Source organism: Hyperolius riggenbachi, chromosome 11 (genome assembly GCF_040937935.1).
Source record: "Hyperolius riggenbachi isolate aHypRig1 chromosome 11, aHypRig1.pri, whole genome shotgun sequence".
Lineage (NCBI taxonomy): Eukaryota > Metazoa > Chordata > Amphibia > Anura > Hyperoliidae > Hyperolius > Hyperolius riggenbachi.
In genome coordinates, this window is record NC_090656.1 from 134,933,085 (window position 1) to 134,951,475 (window position 18,391).

Here is an 18,391-nt window from a genome sequence, read left to right on the forward strand (position 1 = left end):
ATTCTGTCTAGCCAACAACAAACAAACAGTAGCGTATCTTCAGAGACCCGGGATCAGTTCTGTGTGTGCTGATAAGCAGGGTAGCAGACAGTGAATGACTTGGAGAAAGTCGTTTATTCACGCAATATAAATAATTAATATATACAGACAATTATTAAAATCAACAATTATTAAAACAGTAATAGCCAGTATGAAAAATAAAAGAAGGGAGAAAAATACTTAGTTCCTGGAAAGATGTCCTTTTTGTGGGAAAAATCAGTTCTGGATTTCAATCAAAGTTCAGAGTTCAGACCAGGTGGATGCCAGCATATCCTCAAGCTGGCATCTGATGAGTGCAAGATGTTTCAGGCTGGAGGACACTGAGTTTGGGTCCTCAGCCATTCTTATGCCCCTGCTTCAGTAGGAGGGAGTGAGGGCGGGGAGCCATACACCCCCTTAGAAGATGAGATGAGCCCTCCCCTTATCCTGGGGGCTAGAAATCATATCTACCCATATATGGGCTCTATCTCACAGAACCGTACAGGTCAGGGCAGATTTATTAACATTTTCAGGTCTGTCTCGATTTACCCAGCGCCCTGATACCAGACATGAGGGGTGGGACCCCTGTGGTATCATCAGGGCATTTTCAAACTGCCTAACTGGCAGTCCTTACCTCAGAATGTTCTGAAACTTCCTCAGAACCAGCACCGGGGCTCATGCTACACTTCCCCCACGTTTGGTGAAGCTGCCATCTCAGGAACCCCAGAAATATTACAGATCTGGGAAGTTATGGATTATGCCATGAGCCTCAGGTTAATTCAGGAGGTGTTCTAGCTGCTAACAGCTGACTTTCCTTTGATCTTTACTAGGGAGCAAAGTGTCAAGACCTCCCGTGGATTCGTAGCCTGCCTGGCTGTACCTAGGCATCCTTTGGTTAATTAACATCTCCATGAGATCAGCTAAGTGTCACCTGGTTCCCAGAACCAAAAGGGGAATTGTGCCTTCCACAGGGAATATGTCCAAGCTAATTAACACCTTCCCCCCAGGCTGTCACTTCAGCTAAGACAGATCCCCCAGCTGTTCCTAGGCATAGGGATACTACACGTCAAATCTTGGTTCTATTGATCTGAGGCGCAATCGATGCAGGAATCGAGTGCGATCGTTCTTTTCTTCACGGGCGGTTCCAGGACGCGCCTGCGTCCCCGCAACCGTCCGTGACAGCCCTCCCCCTTGTCCGCGGCTTAGCCACTCATCCGCACGATGTGTGGCGGCGCCGCTAACCTGGCTGACGGGCCTCGAGTTGCCGGTACGGCGGGAAAACCTATTGGAGCCTGTGGCTCGGTTCCCCTGGACCGGTCGCGGTCTGCTACCCTCAGGGTTGACCCAACATGGACCGTTCTGGACAGGGCGTTTGCGCCACTGCAGTCGGACGTGGTGTCTGCCGGGACTGCTGACAACGGGCAGTGGGTTGGTTAGGTCAACAGCCAGCCCACGCAGGGTTCCCCTGCTGAGTGGCTGTGGACCTAAAGGAACCCCGCGGGAATCCCTGGACCTTCCCAGCTCCTGACAGACGGCACATGCCCTGCAGTAGTTTGCTACATCCCTGTTCATCCGGGGCCAATAAAACTGGTTCCGAATACCGGCGAGTGTCTTGCGGACACCCGAGTGCCCTGTCAGAGGATTACCATGTGCGGATTTCAGCACATGCCCCCTGAACGCACTCGGGACCACAAGCCACTTGGTATTCGCGTGGGATCTACCTGTAGGGGGCTGTACAGACTCACTGTACAGTCTCCCACCTTCCCAGTACACCTTGAAAGCGGCCCCGTCTGCGAGGGGCTCAGCGGCTTGCTGCCTGAGCACCTCCAGGCTTGGGTCACTTTGTAGTGCGGCTGAGAATATGGCGCTGTCAGTTTCAGCCAACTGGCTCATGTCACACGAGGCCAGCGGCTGAAAGGTCTCATCCCTGCGGTCAGAGGAGGGGGAGGAGGCCGGAACCCCCTCCACCTGTTCTGAGCTCGGGTTCTGAGCAGTGCAGCTGCGCGGTACTGCTAGCACAGGTACACTGTCAGAATGGCACAGACGGACATTACTCAAATCATCATTGCATGCAGTAATGACATTGACAGGTATAGACATTTTTTCATTACAGACAGGTTGTACAGTAAACTCAGGTACAGCTACAGCATCATCACAACAGACAGTCTGTACATCAAACTCAGGTGCCTTTGAAGCAGGCACTATTGAACCTGGTACCCTTGAACTGGGCACATTCAACCCACCTCCACCTGGTGCTCCCCCAAGTGTATAAAGTACCTGGTGGTGGGTGGAGAGTCCGTCTCCTTCCGTGAGCGACAAGGCGGTCGTGGCAGGTTCATAGTAGGACACAAGCTTGCCCAAATCAGTCCCTAGCAACACAGGGACTGGGAGATCCTTCATAACCCCAACAACCCGTTCTTGGACTCCTCCCACTCCCCAATCCAGCTTCACTTTTGCGTGGGCTATGTGGAAAAGGGTGCCCTCTACTCCAGTAAGGGCAAGGGATCGGCTGGAGCTGATGCTCTCCTTTGGCACAAGGTGTGAGTGAACTAACGTGATGTCAGCTCCGGTGTCTCGGAATCCGGTGACAACTTTGCCGTTCACTCTAACAAGTTGCTGCTGGTCGGTTCGGTCGCGGATTTCCTTTCCGCGGGCAAACAGGACAAAATCTGATGATCCAGGCTGTGGTTCGCTGGCGGGTTGCCTCTGCTGGGGGTGAGGTACAGGTGATGCAGAAGATCCAGGTGCTGGTGGTGTCTGTCTCCGCTCCGGACAGTCGAATTTCATGTGTCCGGGCTGGCGGCAGTAGTGACAGGTGACCTCTCCAGGCGCTGCAGGCCTGGGTGCAGCAGCTGCGCTGGGTGGCCTCTGTGGTGGACGGCTCACAGGGGCAGGAGGGTCTGCCGAGGTATTGGGCACACCTCCTCTCCAGCTGGATGGGACAGTTCTGCGGGTATCAGCCACCCGGGTAGTTGCAAAAGTCTCAGCAAGGTCTGCAGCGACAGTGGCTGAAGCCGGCCTGCGTTCTAACACAAACTGTCGTACATCAGCAGGGCAAATGTTCAGAAATTGTTCGAGGACTATCAAGTCCTCCAGGATGCCATAAGACCCTTTGGTGAGGCCTAGCGTCCACTGGCGGAGTGTGGTGAGCAAGCTGCTGACCACATCTCGGTACGAATCAGAAGACTTTTTCTGCCAGGCCCTGAACTTTTTCCGATAGGCTTCTGGCGTCAGCTGGTACTTAGTAATGATAGCGTCTTTTATAGCAGCATAATCATTATCCTTCTCCGCAGGCAATTCTGCAAAGGCATCAAGCGCTTTGTAGCGCAGCAAAGGTGTCAGATGTCTGGCCCACTGGTCTTGGGACAGACGATACTGACGGCACGCTTTTTCAAAAGACCGCAAAAACAAGTCAATGTCTGTGTCTTTTTCAATATTAGCAAATTTAAATTTTGCACTTACGGGTGGTGCAGCTCCTTCAGCAGGGAGACTGGGCGGTGAACTCCGGCTGGCCTGTTGCACTTTTGCCATGTTTAGCTCATGCTGTCGTTGGCGTTCCCGCTCAGCGGCATCCCTCTCCGCGTGGCGTTCAGCAGCAGCAGCTTGCCGCTCCCGTTCCTCCCGCATTTGGCGCTCTTCACGCATGTACTGCAGGTACTTGTCCAGGTCAGTGTCCATCAGCTTTTGTAATGCCTGCTGCATTAGCGGATCAGTACAAACGGACAGTCCAGTACTGGCCGGTTCCAGGCGAGTACTTTCAGAAACTCTGGGATTGGGGTCCACACTGACATTCTCCTGCGTAACTGTTGCAGCAGGGCCCGCAGGATGCTCAACCTCCGTATGCGCAGAATCTTCAGTCTCTGGTTCCTATTGCCTTGAGTCAGATGGGTCAGCGTCTACCTCAGCAGACACATCCAGCTCCTGCAGTTGCTGGGTATCCCATTGGAACAATTCCGTTACCAGGTCCCCTTGTTTCTTGCGGCCGACATCAATGCCTCTCTCTTGGCAAAGAATTTGCAGGTCCGCCAGGCACATTTTCTTGTAGTTCCCGGACATTTCCACGCCAAATAAAATAAAACTTTTGGGGAGGGGTACTGGCTACACAGTCTCTCTGTATATATAAAAAATATATTGCCTTCCAGCTACACCAACGAATTAGTTCGTTTCTCGATAGCGCTAGCGCTATCGCAGATACTTTCAGCACAACACAGGTCCCAACCGCTGCCTAACACTGTCACAGGAGCCCTAGTGGCAGACCGCACTTAGCCTTCTAAACGGTGCCAGCGCACAGATCGTGCGAACTCTGGTCGCAGTCAATGCGCAGGAACCGTTAAGAATTAGCCGCAGACAACTCAGAAGGGAGCCTGTGAGACACGGGTGATTACAACTTCACCCACTGGTTCAGGGTACTGCCACCACCGCGGTTACCATGGGACCGTGGAGCCCATTAACTGACTAATCCTGCGAATAAAACGGTTAAACACACGATATTCTGTCTAGCCAACAACAAACAAACAGTAGCGTATCTTCAGAGACCCGGGATCAGTTCTGTGTGTGCTGATAAGCAGGGTAGCAGACAGTGAATGACTTGGAGAAAGTCGTTTATTCACGCAATATAAATAATTAATATATACAGACAATTATTAAAATCAACAATTATTAAAACAGTAATAGCCAGTATGAAAAATAAAAGAAGGGAGAAAAATACTTAGTTCCTGGAAAGATGTCCTTTTTGTGGGAAAAATCAGTTCTGGATTTCAATCAAAGTTCAGAGTTCAGACCAGGTGGATGCCAGCATATCCTCAAGCTGGCATCTGATGAGTGCAAGATGTTTCAGGCTGGAGGACACTGAGTTTGGGTCCTCAGCCATTCTTATGCCCCTGCTTCAGTAGGAGGGAGTGAGGGCGGGGAGCCATACACCCCCTTAGAAGATGAGATGAGCCCTCCCCTTATCCTGGGGGCTAGAAATCATATCTACCCATATATGGGCTCTATCTCACAGAACCGTACAGGTCAGGGCAGATTTATTAACATTTTCAGGTCTGTCTCGATTTACCCAGCGCCCTGATACCAGACATGAGGGGTGGGAACCCTGTGGTATCATCAGGGCATTTTCAAACTGCCTAACTGGCAGTCCTTACCTCAGAATGTTCTGAAACTTCCTCAGAACCAGCACCGGGGCTCATGCTACACTTCCCCCACGTTTGGTGAAGCTGCCATCTCAGGAACCCCAGAAATATTACAGATCTGGGAAGTTATGGATTATGCCATGAGCCTCAGGTTAATTCAGGAGGTGTTCTAGCTGCTAACAGCTGACTTTCCTTTGATCTTTACTAGGGAGCAAAGTGTCAAGACCTCCCGTGGATTCGTAGCCTGCCTGGCTGTACCTAGGCATCCTTTGGTTAATTAACATCTCCATGAGATCAGCTAAGTGTCACCTGGTTCCCAGAACCAAAAGGGGAATTGTGCCTTCCACAGGGAATATGTCCAAGCTAATTAACACCTTCCCCCCAGGCTGTCACTTCAGCTAAGACAGATCCCCCAGCTGTTCCTAGGCATAGGGATACTACACGTCAAATCTTGGTTCTATTGATCTGAGGCGCAATCGATGCAGGAATCGAGTGCGATCGTTCTTTTCTTCACGGGCGGTTCCAGGACGCGCCTGCGTCCCCGCAACCGTCCGTGACAGGGCCCCTCTAGCCCAAGGGCCCCGATGCGGTCGCAACCTCTGCACCCCCTATTGCTACGCCCCTGCACGCAGTGTCACTGTGTCTGTCCGCTACCTGTCTGTGTGTGACAGGTGCACATTGTAATACCCATTACTGCATATACCTACCTACCTATTGTTCACAGTGCACCCACCTACCTACGTGAGCTGAGTGCACGCAGTGTCACTGTGCCTGTCCACTACCTGTCTGTGTGTGACAGGTGCACATTGTAATACCCATTACTGCATATACCTACCGACCTGTTGTTCACAGTGCACCCACCTACCTACGTGAATTGAGCGCACGCAGTGTCATTGTGCCTGTCCGCTACCTGTCTGTGTGTGACAGGTGCACATTGTAATACCCATCACTGCATATACCTACCTACCTATTGTTCACAGTGCACCCACCTACCTACGTGAGTTGAGCGCATGCAGTGTCATTGTACCTGTCTGCTACCTGTCTATGTGTGACAGGTGCACATTGTAATACCCATTACTGCATATACCTACCTGTTGTTCACAGTGCACCCACCTACTTACGTGAGTTGAGCACACGCAGTGTCATTGAGCCTGTCCGCTACCTGTCTGTGTGTGACAGGTGCACATTGTATTACCCATCACTGCATATACCTACCTACCTGTTGTCCACAGTGCACCCACCTACCTACGTGAGTTGAGTGCACGCAGTGTCACTGCTTCTGTATTGTTATTTTTGGTCACTACCACGGGACGTGCATGCCATGCCTGCTGCCTTCCTTGGATGTGTGGTAGCCGTTCCTGCTCCTTTGCCCACAGCATGCCTGCTGCCTTCCTTGGATGTGTGGTAGTGGTAGCCGATTCCTAGGCTCCCACTCCGGACCGGAATCGAACCAGGATTCCCCGGCCATTACCCGTGGTCACTCGCAATGGCAGACTTGCCCTCCATAAAAGATTCTCGTTGCAGGTACTGAACAGCAAGCAGAACAAGTATTTAAAAAAAATAGATGTAAGCTTTAACAATGGTAGAGAAAGAACCATCGACAGTTGATTAGGCAGTCAGACATTACCTGACATCACTGAGTGAGGAAGAGCAATCTCGCCATGGTGCGCACCAGTCCAGCACGGCCAGGGCCGGCCCGCTCATGAGGCGGGGTGAAACTTTTGCCTCAGGCGGCAAACTTCTAGGGGCGGCATCCGCCCGTCCGTGGGTGCGGGGGGGCCGGCCGCCGAGCTGGAGGGGTAGCGGGCAGAACGGGGGTATTGGGCCTAGCGGTGGGGAGGGAGGTCGGACCCCCTCCCTCCCTTGCCTGGATCTGCGCTCCCCTCCAGCTTTAAATAGTGAGTAAGCATCCGACAGTAAGAGGCACGGGCGGGGGATCACTCACCTCTTCCTCGTTCCAGCGTGCGCTCCACTAACGTCACTTCCTGCAACGCCACCCACTGTATTGTAAGTGGCCGGCAGATGGGGGGACCCCACCGCTAGGCCCAATACCCCCGTCCTGCCCGCTACCCCTCCAGCTCGGCGGTCCCCCACGGGGGGGGGGGGGCAATTTTTTCAAGATTTGCCTCAGGCGGCAAAAAGTCTAGGGCCGGCCCTGAGCACGGCCGTCACAACACAAACAGCTGTTTGCGGTGCGTTACACAGTGAGTTTGGTTTGTCAGTGTCAAGCAGTACTCTAATTACACTCCCTGATTGATGTATACACACGCAAGATGTTTTAAAGCACTTTAGGCCTGCAATTTAGCATTCAATGTGATTCTGCCCTTAAAACGCTGCTTTGCGTCAAATCCAGGGACTTCCCCGGGACTTTTGGCATCCATCCCACTCCGCCATGCCCCCCTCCAGGTGTTAGACCCCTTGAAACATCTTTTCCATCACTTTTGTGTCCCGCATAAATGTTTCTAGTTTTCAAAGTTCGCCTCCCCATTGAAGTCTATTGCGGTTCGCGAAAGTTCACGCGAATCAAACGTTTTGGCGAAGGTTCGCGAACCGAAAATCAGAGGTTCGGGCCATCTCTATTCTTCGCTCTCAACAGCTCTTTGTAGGAAACGCCATTAGATGCCCTATAGAAGTGCTACACACATAGCTGCTACACAGTATAACATACAGTATATATATATATATATATATATATATATATATATATATATATATATATATATATATATATATATATACATATATATATATATATATATATATATATACATATATATATATATAGTGTGTGTGTGTGTGTATGTATATATATATATATATATATATATATATATATATATATATATATATATAATATATAATGTGCTCCATTAAGCTGCTACACAGCTAAGACTTAGCTTCTGATGAGTCATACGACGAAACATGTAAGGCGGGGTCTGGATTAAGGAAGTGAAAGCCAAGACGAGTGCGGGCGGACGAGCGGCGCTGAGGTTCGGGATTTGAGTGGAGTGCACGCCACCTTTTCAGCTTAGGAACTATAAGTGCCAGCCGGGGCCCTACTAAACGGGGGAGAGCCCGTGACCAAACTCTACGCTGTTGTACAAAGAAGAAAATCTGTGAGTGTAACTATTTTTAACTTTTTAATAAAATATGACGGTATCACGCTATGTGAGGCATTTGTTTTGAGGTCATATGGAGATGCATCTGCTATAAAGTCCAAGGAGGTGACGGTTCGTTCTGGTGTGGTGGGGGACGGCCCAAAGTGTCCCAAGGCTTGAATAGACCTGAGTGGAGGTCTATATATCCGGTGAGTGTCAGCTCACAGGGTGTTGCTGAAGGTGATAGAAAAGAACAATAGACTCACCTCTGAAGACTGCCTCTGTATAGTGAAGGCCTCAGGCGGAATGCTTATGCTTTATATGAACTTTTTATAAACTTTTAAGCACACATAGTAGCAGTTGTGTATGCGCAACCTTCGTTTGCATACTACACAGAATAACACACAGTTTACTTGCATTGCTTTCTCCTAGGAGATATTTTCACATCTTATCAATAAAATGCCCTTTAAGCCACCAGCAAGCTAGAAAATGCTCAGACTAATGTTGACAGTACGTTTTCACCTACATTTTGGTATTTTTTTAATTGCAGAGTGCTAAAAAGTTATTTTAAACACAAGATGAAAAATTGTCTCCTAGGAGAAAATTTAGGAGAAACAGTGAATTGAATAAGGGCCATAGGCCCTTATCCAATTAACTTTTTCTCTTGAGTTTTCTCCCAGGATATATTTTTTTTATTGTATCTAAAAATAACTTTTTTCAGCACTTAGCAATTGAAAAAAGTGCTAAAAAGCTGGCCTTCAAAAAAAAGGACTTGTACCGCCTACAGCTGATACAGAATACTGCTGCCAGACTGTTAACCAACCAACCCCGTCACTGCCACATAACGCCAGTCCTGCACTCCCTTCACTGGCTACCTATAGAATGGAGGGTCCTATTCAAGATCGGCCTACTGACATTTAAATCTCTGAATAATCTGGGCCCTGGATACATGAAAGATATGTTGCAGCTGCGTAGCAATCCCCGCATTCTCAGATCCACAGGTTCTAATAATCTAGTCATACCCAGAGTCCACTTGGAAACTTTTGGTCCCAGAGCCTTCTGTCATGCTGCTCCTACGTTTTGGAACTCCTTACCTCAGCTCCATCCCTGGACGTGTTTAAATCCAGACTGAAAACCCACCTGTTCAGTTTGGCATTTGCAGAAATATAACTTTTGTTGTGTGAATACTTCTTCCTACTACCGACTAATGAATCTGAGAGAGCCTAAGCACTTTGGGTCCTATGGGAGAAAAGCGCTATAAAAATGTTATTGTATTGTATTGCATAAAAAGTAAGTAAAAGAGTAATATCTAACTTATTTTCCATATTTTTTTTCATGTTGGAAGCTTAAAGGTATTTTATTGGTAAGGCTTGAAAATACTTCCTTGAGGTCGCATTCACAGTGGCATGTTGCGGAAGTCTTATAACGCAGCTTACCGCAATGATAACCCTATGGGACATTCGCAGTGCGACGTTAACGTTGCATTGAAAAATTTTGCGTTATGGTAACTCACTGCTTACAGTGCAGGTACCTTTAAATGCAGACACCTTGCAACTTTAACGTCCAATTAAACCGCAACGTGTCACTGTGAATATGCCCTGAAGAAAACTCTGGAGAAATGTTAATAGGATATGGGCCTAGGTGATATTTTCACAAAATGCCTTTAAGTCACCAGCAAGCAAGAAAATTCTCTGAATAATTTTGGCAGTACTTTTTCACCTACTGTTTGGTATTTTTCAGTTATAGGGCCTATGCAGTTCACTTTTTCACGCGAGTTTTCTCCTATGAGAAAAAAAATCATTTTCAATTTAAAATAACATGTTAGCACTTTGCAATAGAAAAAGTATCAAAAAGTAGGTAAAAAGTACTATCAAAATTATTTTGAGCCTTTTTTGGCTTGCTGATGGTTTAAAAGTAATTTTATTGGCAAGTTTCAAAATATCACCTAGGAGAAAACTCAGGTGAAAAATGGAATTGCATATGGACCATAGAGTGCTAAACATTTTAAACAGTCAGCAGATGAAAAATGTTCTCCTAGGAGAAAAAGTGAATTAAATAAGGGCCCTTGGCCCTTACCCTATTGTGTTCTCCCTGGAGATAATTTTTCATCTTATCTAAAAATTACTTTTCAGCATTTAGCAATTGAATAAGTACTAAAATAAAGTAGGTAAGAGCAATAAAGGTATTTTATTGGTAAAGTTTGAAAATATCTCCTTGGAGAAAACTCAGAAGAAACATTACTAGGATATGGGCCATTGTCTACATTTCTGAATGTTATTATAAAGCTAACATTCGGCACTGATATAGGCTGCCACTGACATTTCTTTGATATCTGAGGACAGTTTGAGGCACATGATCTCTACACCGGTGCTGACCTGCACAGTGACATTAGTTGTCTTCGCCCAGTTCCAGAGTTGTGTGAGTCCACAGTTACATACAAGTGTTGTTTGTGTGAGATCAATGCTTTGCAAGGAAGTCAGATGTCTAAAACTGGAGGGTGAAAGTGTAACCAGGTTGTTGCTTCCTATATTTAGGGTCTTAAGTGCTTTAAGATCAGTGAACAGCTCTGCATGGATAAGCCTGAGTCTGTTTTCTGACAAATCTAGAGACTGAAGTTTTGGTAAATCCTGGAATAATTCTGTAGGCAAAGAATATATGTGGTTCTTGGAGAGACTAAGTGTTTCCAGTCTTGCCAGGTTTGTAAAGATGTTTGAACACTGTCCAGATTTCCATATTTGTCCCAAGTCATTGTCAGAGAGGTCCAAATAACGCAGCTCTGTCGTGCTTATTGGTGTGCTAGCTGTCCCAAGAAAACACTTAGAAATTTTATTATCGTTTAACAGTAGAACTTTCAGATGACTTAACTGTAGGATATCCCACAGGGCCTTCAAATCAGTCAACCGGTTGCTTGAAAGATCTAGTAAACTGCAGTTGGGACAGAAGGAGGTCAGGCCATATACGTCTGAGATGCGATTTTGTTTTAATAATACTAGAGTTAAAGCCGGGAGCTTAACTGGAGGTATTAAATTCAGTGAGTTGTCTCGTAAGTTCAGTGTTTCAAGTAAGAGGAATCCATCCATTGCTCCAGACTGGATGGCTCCAATGTTATTGGAACTAAGATCCAAGGCTTTAAGAGGAGAAGACCACAGACTTTCAAAACTTTTGCTTGTGATGTCTCCTATCAGGTTGCCGGATATGTTAAGGCTCACCAATTGTGTCAGCCCTGAAAATGCTGCCTGACGTATGATATTGATTTTACTGGAAGAAAGGTCAAGGGACACTAATTTGTAAAATGCATTAAAGATGTGAGGGGCCAGCTGTGAGATATAACTATGAGATATGTCAAGAATATATACATTACTTGAGCTAAGGCCTGCAAATGTATTTTCATCTGGGTTTTTCAGATTACTGAATCCAAATCCACTCCCCAAACCAGCACTGTGGCTAATTTTAAGGTTCTTTATTTGAGCACCTGAAATTATGTCAAAGAAATGTTCAAATTTTTCAGAAGTCCAGTACATTGATGACATGTCTAGGGTACCCAAAGTGATGTTTGCAAAAGGATTGGTGCACAGTGAATCATTAGCGACTTGGATTGGATTAGATGAAAGGTCAAGGAGATCCAGGTTTTGTCCTCTGAGATTCTCTAAATCATTTCCACAAAGCTGGTTGATTTTGTTTAACTTTAATATAATGGTAGAAATTGATCCCAACCTCAGAAAACTGGAATGTGGCTGTAGTCTACGTATGTTGTTAAAAGAGAGATCAAGTTTCCTGAGAGAGAACAGCTCGCCAAACAAACTGGATTCTAAAATAGATTCATCAAGTCCATTGTTGTCCAGAATAAGCACTTGAAGTTGGGACAAGCCTTTGAAGGCATCTGGGTGCAGGCTGAGTTTCCGATTGCCTCCAAGGTCAAGCATTGCAAGATTAGGCAAATTCTGAAAAGCCTGTGGTCCAATGTATACAGATCCATTTGTGTTCTGAGCCCCTAGTAATAGGCTTTGGAGCCTTGGGAGGAATGGGAAACTGTTGTAAGAAATTGATGAGATGCGGTTGAAATTGAGCAGAAGTAGTTGGGTGTCTAGAGGTATAGAAGGTACTGTTAATAAGTCTTGGGCCTGGCAGGAATAAACAGATCGAGACTTCACTGTAAAGTTTGTGCAGTTTATAGAAAATGACTTTGGAACTGTACAAAGGATGACAAACAGCAAGAAGATAGATGGATACCACATGATTCCTGTAGTAAAAGAAAACAGCATTGGTAAACAAAAAGACTCACAAAAGTGTAAAATTATGTTATAAAAAAAAATTAGAAGATCTGAACTGTGTCACATGCTGGCTAAAGTTTCAATTGCCTCTATGATGACAGTTATATGATTTAGGTCACCTGATCAAGCCTATTTTCAGTTGCTGTTAAGTTATGCAGATACTAGGATAGTCTGCTCACAGCTGCTACCTAAACAGCAGAAACTTTTTACACTTGGCTTAGCTAGCAACTCAGTTTTATAGTGTTCCACTTACAGTGTGTTGAAAAACTTGTATATCTAGCCATTCTCTTGTCTCTGGGTTAATTCAATTGAATAGGTACTGTAGTTAAAAGGAATATGGAGGCTGCCATATTTATTTCCCTTTAAATCATGACATTTGCCTCACAGTTGTATTGATCCTTGTAGCTGCAGTTAAGTCTGAATCACATACCTGAAACAAGCACACAGCTAATATGCCCAGACTTTAATCACAATACTTAATGTTTATACTCATTTTGGGCCAGTGGATGAAACTATTAGAGAGATAGGGTCATTGCTTGGCAATTGACATAGCTTACAAGGAAGTTAATATGGCAGCCTTTAACCACTTAAGGACCAGGGGGTTTTCTAATGATCGTTGCTGCGTGGGCTCTACAGCCCGCAGCACCGATCAGCAGTGCAGCAGGGCGATCAGACTTCCCCCCTTTTTTCCCCACTAGGGGGATGTCCTGCTGGGGGGGTCTGATCGCCGCCGGCTCTGTTCGTTCGGCGGGGGGGGGGGGGGGGCTCCTCAAAGCCCCCCTCCGCAGCCATTTCCCCCCTCCCTCCGCTCACCTCCCTCTCCCTCTTCACCCGTAATGCGCAGGACGGACATCCTAGGATAGGCTTTAGCCTATCATATGCCGGCGATCCCCGGCCAATCAGAGGTGTGATGTAAAAAGCGGGGATTTCTTCCCCGCCTGTTTACATTTCGCCGGCGAGCCGCGATCGGCGGCTCTCCGGCTGTTCACGGAGACAGCCTCCGTGAACTGGCATGGAGAGGCCGCTCGAGCGGCCGTTTCCATGCTATACCACTAACGACCCGCCGACGCCTATCGGCGTTAGGCGGTCGTTAAGTGGTTAAGCCCTCTCACCATAGGGGTAATTTAAGCACTAGAGAGCAGTAGTTATGCGCATGCAGCAGAGGTCTTGTTAGATCTTTAATGTCTCCACTACAATAAAAGTTTAGGTATAGGATTATGGCCAGCTTCTGAGACGTAGCAACCAGTGATTTCTGTGACTTCTGAACCAGAACTGACAAGGGTAATAATTTATTTTCATGTCCATAGGCATGATGACTGATCTGGCATCTGTCACCTGTGTCCTGAACCCTGGAGACCAGAACTCCAAGATGATTGAGTAAGGCCCGCCCAGGACTCAAACGTGAACAAGTAACGGGCGGCAGTACACCTGGCTAGATCACTTTTACAAACACTAAGCAGAACCTCCCCCCTTCCAGATATGTTCCAGTATTAATTGTCTAATACAGTACTGATATTTGGAGGAGAGGAAAGGGAGGCTGCATAATACTGCTACCTAAAAGGAAGGGGAGTCAGGACAGAGTCTACCTTCTAATTCTATTTTTGAGGGGAATGGGTCTTCCTTGCACTGCTATCTGGTTGTGCTGGGAGGCATAAAGGCTTTGTGTACCTAATACTGCATTACATTGGCTTCAATTCACTTAGACCTGTGAGATAAAAAAAATCATATCTGGTGATTGGGGTAAATCACCAGATATGATTTTTTGTATCTAACAGGTAAAAAATATATATTTCTTAATATTCACTAAGATTTTCACACATTGGTAATTTATTAAAAAAAATGCATGACAATTTACAATTTTTTTTTACCTTCCTTTATTTCATTTGGTATACTGAACATACAGTATATACACTCTGCTGAACATACATACAGTGCATCATCACATACATACACTCTGCAAGCATGCCTCACTTTGCATCACATACACCACACACTGCACCACATACAGGGGGTGGCCAGCTCATACACGAGTCACACGTTTTATATATATATATAAATATATATATATATATATATATATATATATATATATATATATATATATATATATATACTAGGGATGGGACGAATCCACAATTTCCGGATCCGAATCTAAAAAGGTTCTCGAATATCTTGAACCTTTCGAATCTCGAATCTAACGAATCCTGCACATAAGAATTGTGCGATCCATGGTATAGTTGCCCGCACTATAGGTAGCTAAGTAAAGGTGTCTTCAGTATAGCTAGCAAGGTATAGGGGCCTTCAGTATAGGTTGCAGGGTATAGTGGCCTTCATTATAGGCAGCAGGGTATAGGGGCCTTCAGTATAGGTAGCAGAGTATAGGGGCCTTTATTATAGGTAGGAGGGTATAGAGGCCTTCAGTATAGGCAGCAGGGTATAGGGGCCTTCAGTATAGGCAGCAGGGTATAGGGACCTTCAGTATAGGCAGCAGGGTATACGGACCTTTAGTATAGGTAGCAGGGTATAAGGGGCTTCAGTATAGGTAGCAGGGTATAGGGGCCTTTAGTATAGGTAGAAGGGTATAGGGGCCTTCAGTATAGGTTGCAGGGTATAGTGGCCTTCATTATAGGCAGCAGGGTATAGGAGCCTTCAGTATGGGGGGCTTCAGTATAGTTAGCAGGCTATGGGGGGCTTCAGTATAGGTAGCAGGCTATAGGGGGCTTCAGTATAGGTAGCAGGCTATGGGGGGCTTCAATATAGGTAGCAGGCTATGGGGGGATTTGGTATAAGTAGTTGGCTATGGGGGGATTTGATATAGGTAGCAGGCTATGAGGGGATTTGATATAGGTAGCAGGCTATGGGGGGATTTGGTATAGGTAGCAGGCTATGGGGGGATTTGGTATAGGTAGCAGGCTATGGGGGGCTTCGGTATAGGTAGCAGGCTATGAGGGGCTGCAGTGTAGGTAGCAGGCTATGGGGGGCTTCAGTATGGGGGGCTTCAATATAGGTAGCAGGCTATGGGGGGATTTGGTATAGGTAGCAGGCTATGGGGGGATTTGGTATAGGTAGTTGGCCATGGGGGGATTTGGTATAGGTAGCAGGCTATGGGGGGCTTCAGTATAGGTAGCAGGCTATGGGGGGCTTCAGTATAGGTAGCAGGCTATGGGGGGCTTCGGTATAGGTAGCAGGCTATGGGGGGCTTCGGTATAGGTAGCAGGCTATGGGGGGCTTCGGTATAGGTAGCAGGCTATGAGGGGCTTCGGTATAGGTAGCAGGCTATGAGGGGATGCAGTGTAGGTAGCAGGCTATGGGGGGCTTCAGTATGGGGGGCTTCAATATAGGTAGCAGGCTATGGAGGGGCTTCAGTATAGGGGGATGTGGTATAGGTAACAGGCTATGGGGGGATTTGGTATAGGTAGCAGGCTATGGGGGGATTTGGTATAGGTAGCTGGCTATGGGGGGATTTGGTATAGGTAGCAGGCTATGGGGGGATTTGGTATAGGTAGCAGGCTATGGGGGGATTTGGTATAGGTAGCAGGCTATGGGGGGCTTCGGGATAAGTAGCAGGCTATGGGGGGCTTCGGTATAAGTAGCAGGCTATGGAGGGCTTCTGTATAAGTAGCAGGCTATGGGGCTGCAGTGTAGGTAGCATATCCTCCTCCCTCCCCCCTTCAGCCTCCTCCGCTCGCCCCCCTTCATAAATAAGGAGAAGCAGCCTCTCACCTCCAGCATCAGCGTGGAGCCCAGAGCGGCAGACTTCTCCCTTCACTTCCTAGTTCCCCCTAGTGGCCACCTGACCGGCTCTTACTGATGACGCATAGTAAGAGCCGGTCACTAGGGGGAATAAGGAAGTCTGGAGGAGGTCTGCCGCTCCGGGCTCCACGCTGGAGGTGAGAGGCTGCTTCCTCTTATTTATGCGGGGGGCGAGCGGAGGAGGCTGCGGGGAGCGGGAGGAGGACACTTGCGAGCGGGTTAAGTAGCGGATGCGCGGCGATGCAGCGTCGGGATTCGGCGGATTCGGCGAGCGGAAAATGGCGTCGGGATTCGAATCCACGAATCTCGAATATTACCTAATATTCGAGGGATTCGTGGATTCGCCGGATTCGTCGTCCCATCCCTAATATATACTAACAAACTGCAAGTCCGAACTGAATTAAGGAAACATAAAATGTATATCAGCTCAAAACCATTAGCATCTCATTAACAATTTTTAATTACTATTGTACACAATTATATTGTGGAGGTATGTTATACAACACACGTGAAATTAAGAAAACATGTTTACATTAACTACTATATAGTTAACATTGTACTAGCGCTTTAAAAAGTGCTAGCGATCAACAGCGATTTGGCGATTAGCAGTAAATGGCTGCTAATCACTCCAGTGTGAATGGGCCCTTATGCAGGTGACAGAAGCATCTAATACATTTACTGGTAAGTAAAATAAAAGCTTGTTCGATACATGAATCTCTGTATGCCTGCTGTGAAAGCAGTTTGTACTGTAAGTTTTCAGATGGGTCAGGTATGACTGGAAGGACTGCCTTTGAGAAGCAGATAATAGAGTCAGGTGGTCCTATAAAGCACATGGACTTCTTTGTGACAAAAGCCAGTAACATTTTTGTACTTACTGTTGCCTTAGCCAGTGGACTCCAGTGAAGCTGCCAGCACCGTGATCTTTCAGCGCAAGATGATTTTACCCTCAGCTGCACCTCTATTTAACGATTTGGCAGATGAACTGTTAAAAAGGAAACAAACTGCTGACGTCAGAGAATCAGGTTTTATTTGCATAAAGCAGAAGGAAATTCCTGAGGAGATTCCCACATCCTGACCTGTCACATTTTACTTTACAAATTCAATTGCTCTGTAGCTGTGTTTCCCACGGGGTGCACTTCCCCACTGCTATTGTATTCTTATTGATTTCTTTAATTTACACCAAGGATGCTGAAGTACTAACATGCCCCTTACATGTCAGTCTGCAGCCAACGATGATTTTTCAGACTTGGCAGATAATTAAAAATATGGGTGTCTTAAGTGATAAAAAATTGCACAGTTTACCAAGGGCTTCTTCTAGCCCACTGTAGTCATTGTAGGCCCTCGCTGTTATTCCGCACTTCTCCCTTCAGACACTTTGCCCCTCCATAAGCTGGCCAACTGGGCCAGTTACGGGCTACTAAGCATGCGTGGGGCTGGCCAGGGGAAGCAGGAAATTTGGGCGCATGAGGCAGGTGGACAAAAAGGGCGCCGCCATTCACTCCCATAATAAATATCGTTTAATGGGCGCCCAACAGGAAAAAAGAGCGCCGGAGAAAAATAACGTTTTAAAAGCGGCGCCCGGAGACTTTTAATGTTTTATAACTGCTTCTCATGATTACACATTATTTAATGATTTATAATTTTTTAAAACATTATTTTTAAACAAAAAATAGCACAATTTTTTTTAAAACATTATTAATGCTTATCACAGGGGGGTCTTAGGTTTAGGCACCACCAGGGGGGGTCTTAGGTTTAGGCACCACAAGGGGGGGTCTTAGGTTTAGGCACCACCAGGGGGGTCTTAGGTTTAGGCACCACCAGGGGGGTCTTAGGGTTAGGCACCACCAGGGGGATTTTAGGGTTAGGCACCACCAGGGAGGTTTTAGGGTTAGGCACCACCAGGGGGATTTTAGGGTTAGGCACCACCAGGGAGGTTTTAGGGTTAGGCACCACCAGGGAGGTTTTAGGGTTAGGCACCACCAGGGGGTCTAGGGGTTAGGGGTAGGTACAGGGAGGGTTCTGTGTGAGAGTAGCGTTAGGTATAGCTTTCGTAACATTCTTATTAATGTTTTATAAAACGTTATTAGAAATTTCACTTTTTAAACAGGGAAGATTAACATTT

General features: G+C 46.7%; 1 protein-coding gene across 1 annotated transcript; it reads right to left on the bottom strand.

The window, feature by feature from the left end:
* Positions 1-10,310: 10,310 nt before the first annotated feature.
* On the bottom strand, positions 10,311-17,230 carry LOC137537606 (toll-like receptor 5). Its single transcript, XM_068259489.1, has 2 exons — positions 17,145-17,230; positions 10,311-12,485 (listed from the first exon to the last, which is right to left on the bottom strand). The coding sequence occupies exon 2, from the start codon at positions 12,478-12,480 to the stop codon at positions 10,531-10,533; it is 1,950 nt and encodes a 649-aa protein (XP_068115590.1). The 5' UTR covers positions 12,481-12,485; positions 17,145-17,230; the 3' UTR covers positions 10,311-10,530.
* Between the last annotated feature and the right edge of the window lie 1,161 nt (positions 17,231-18,391).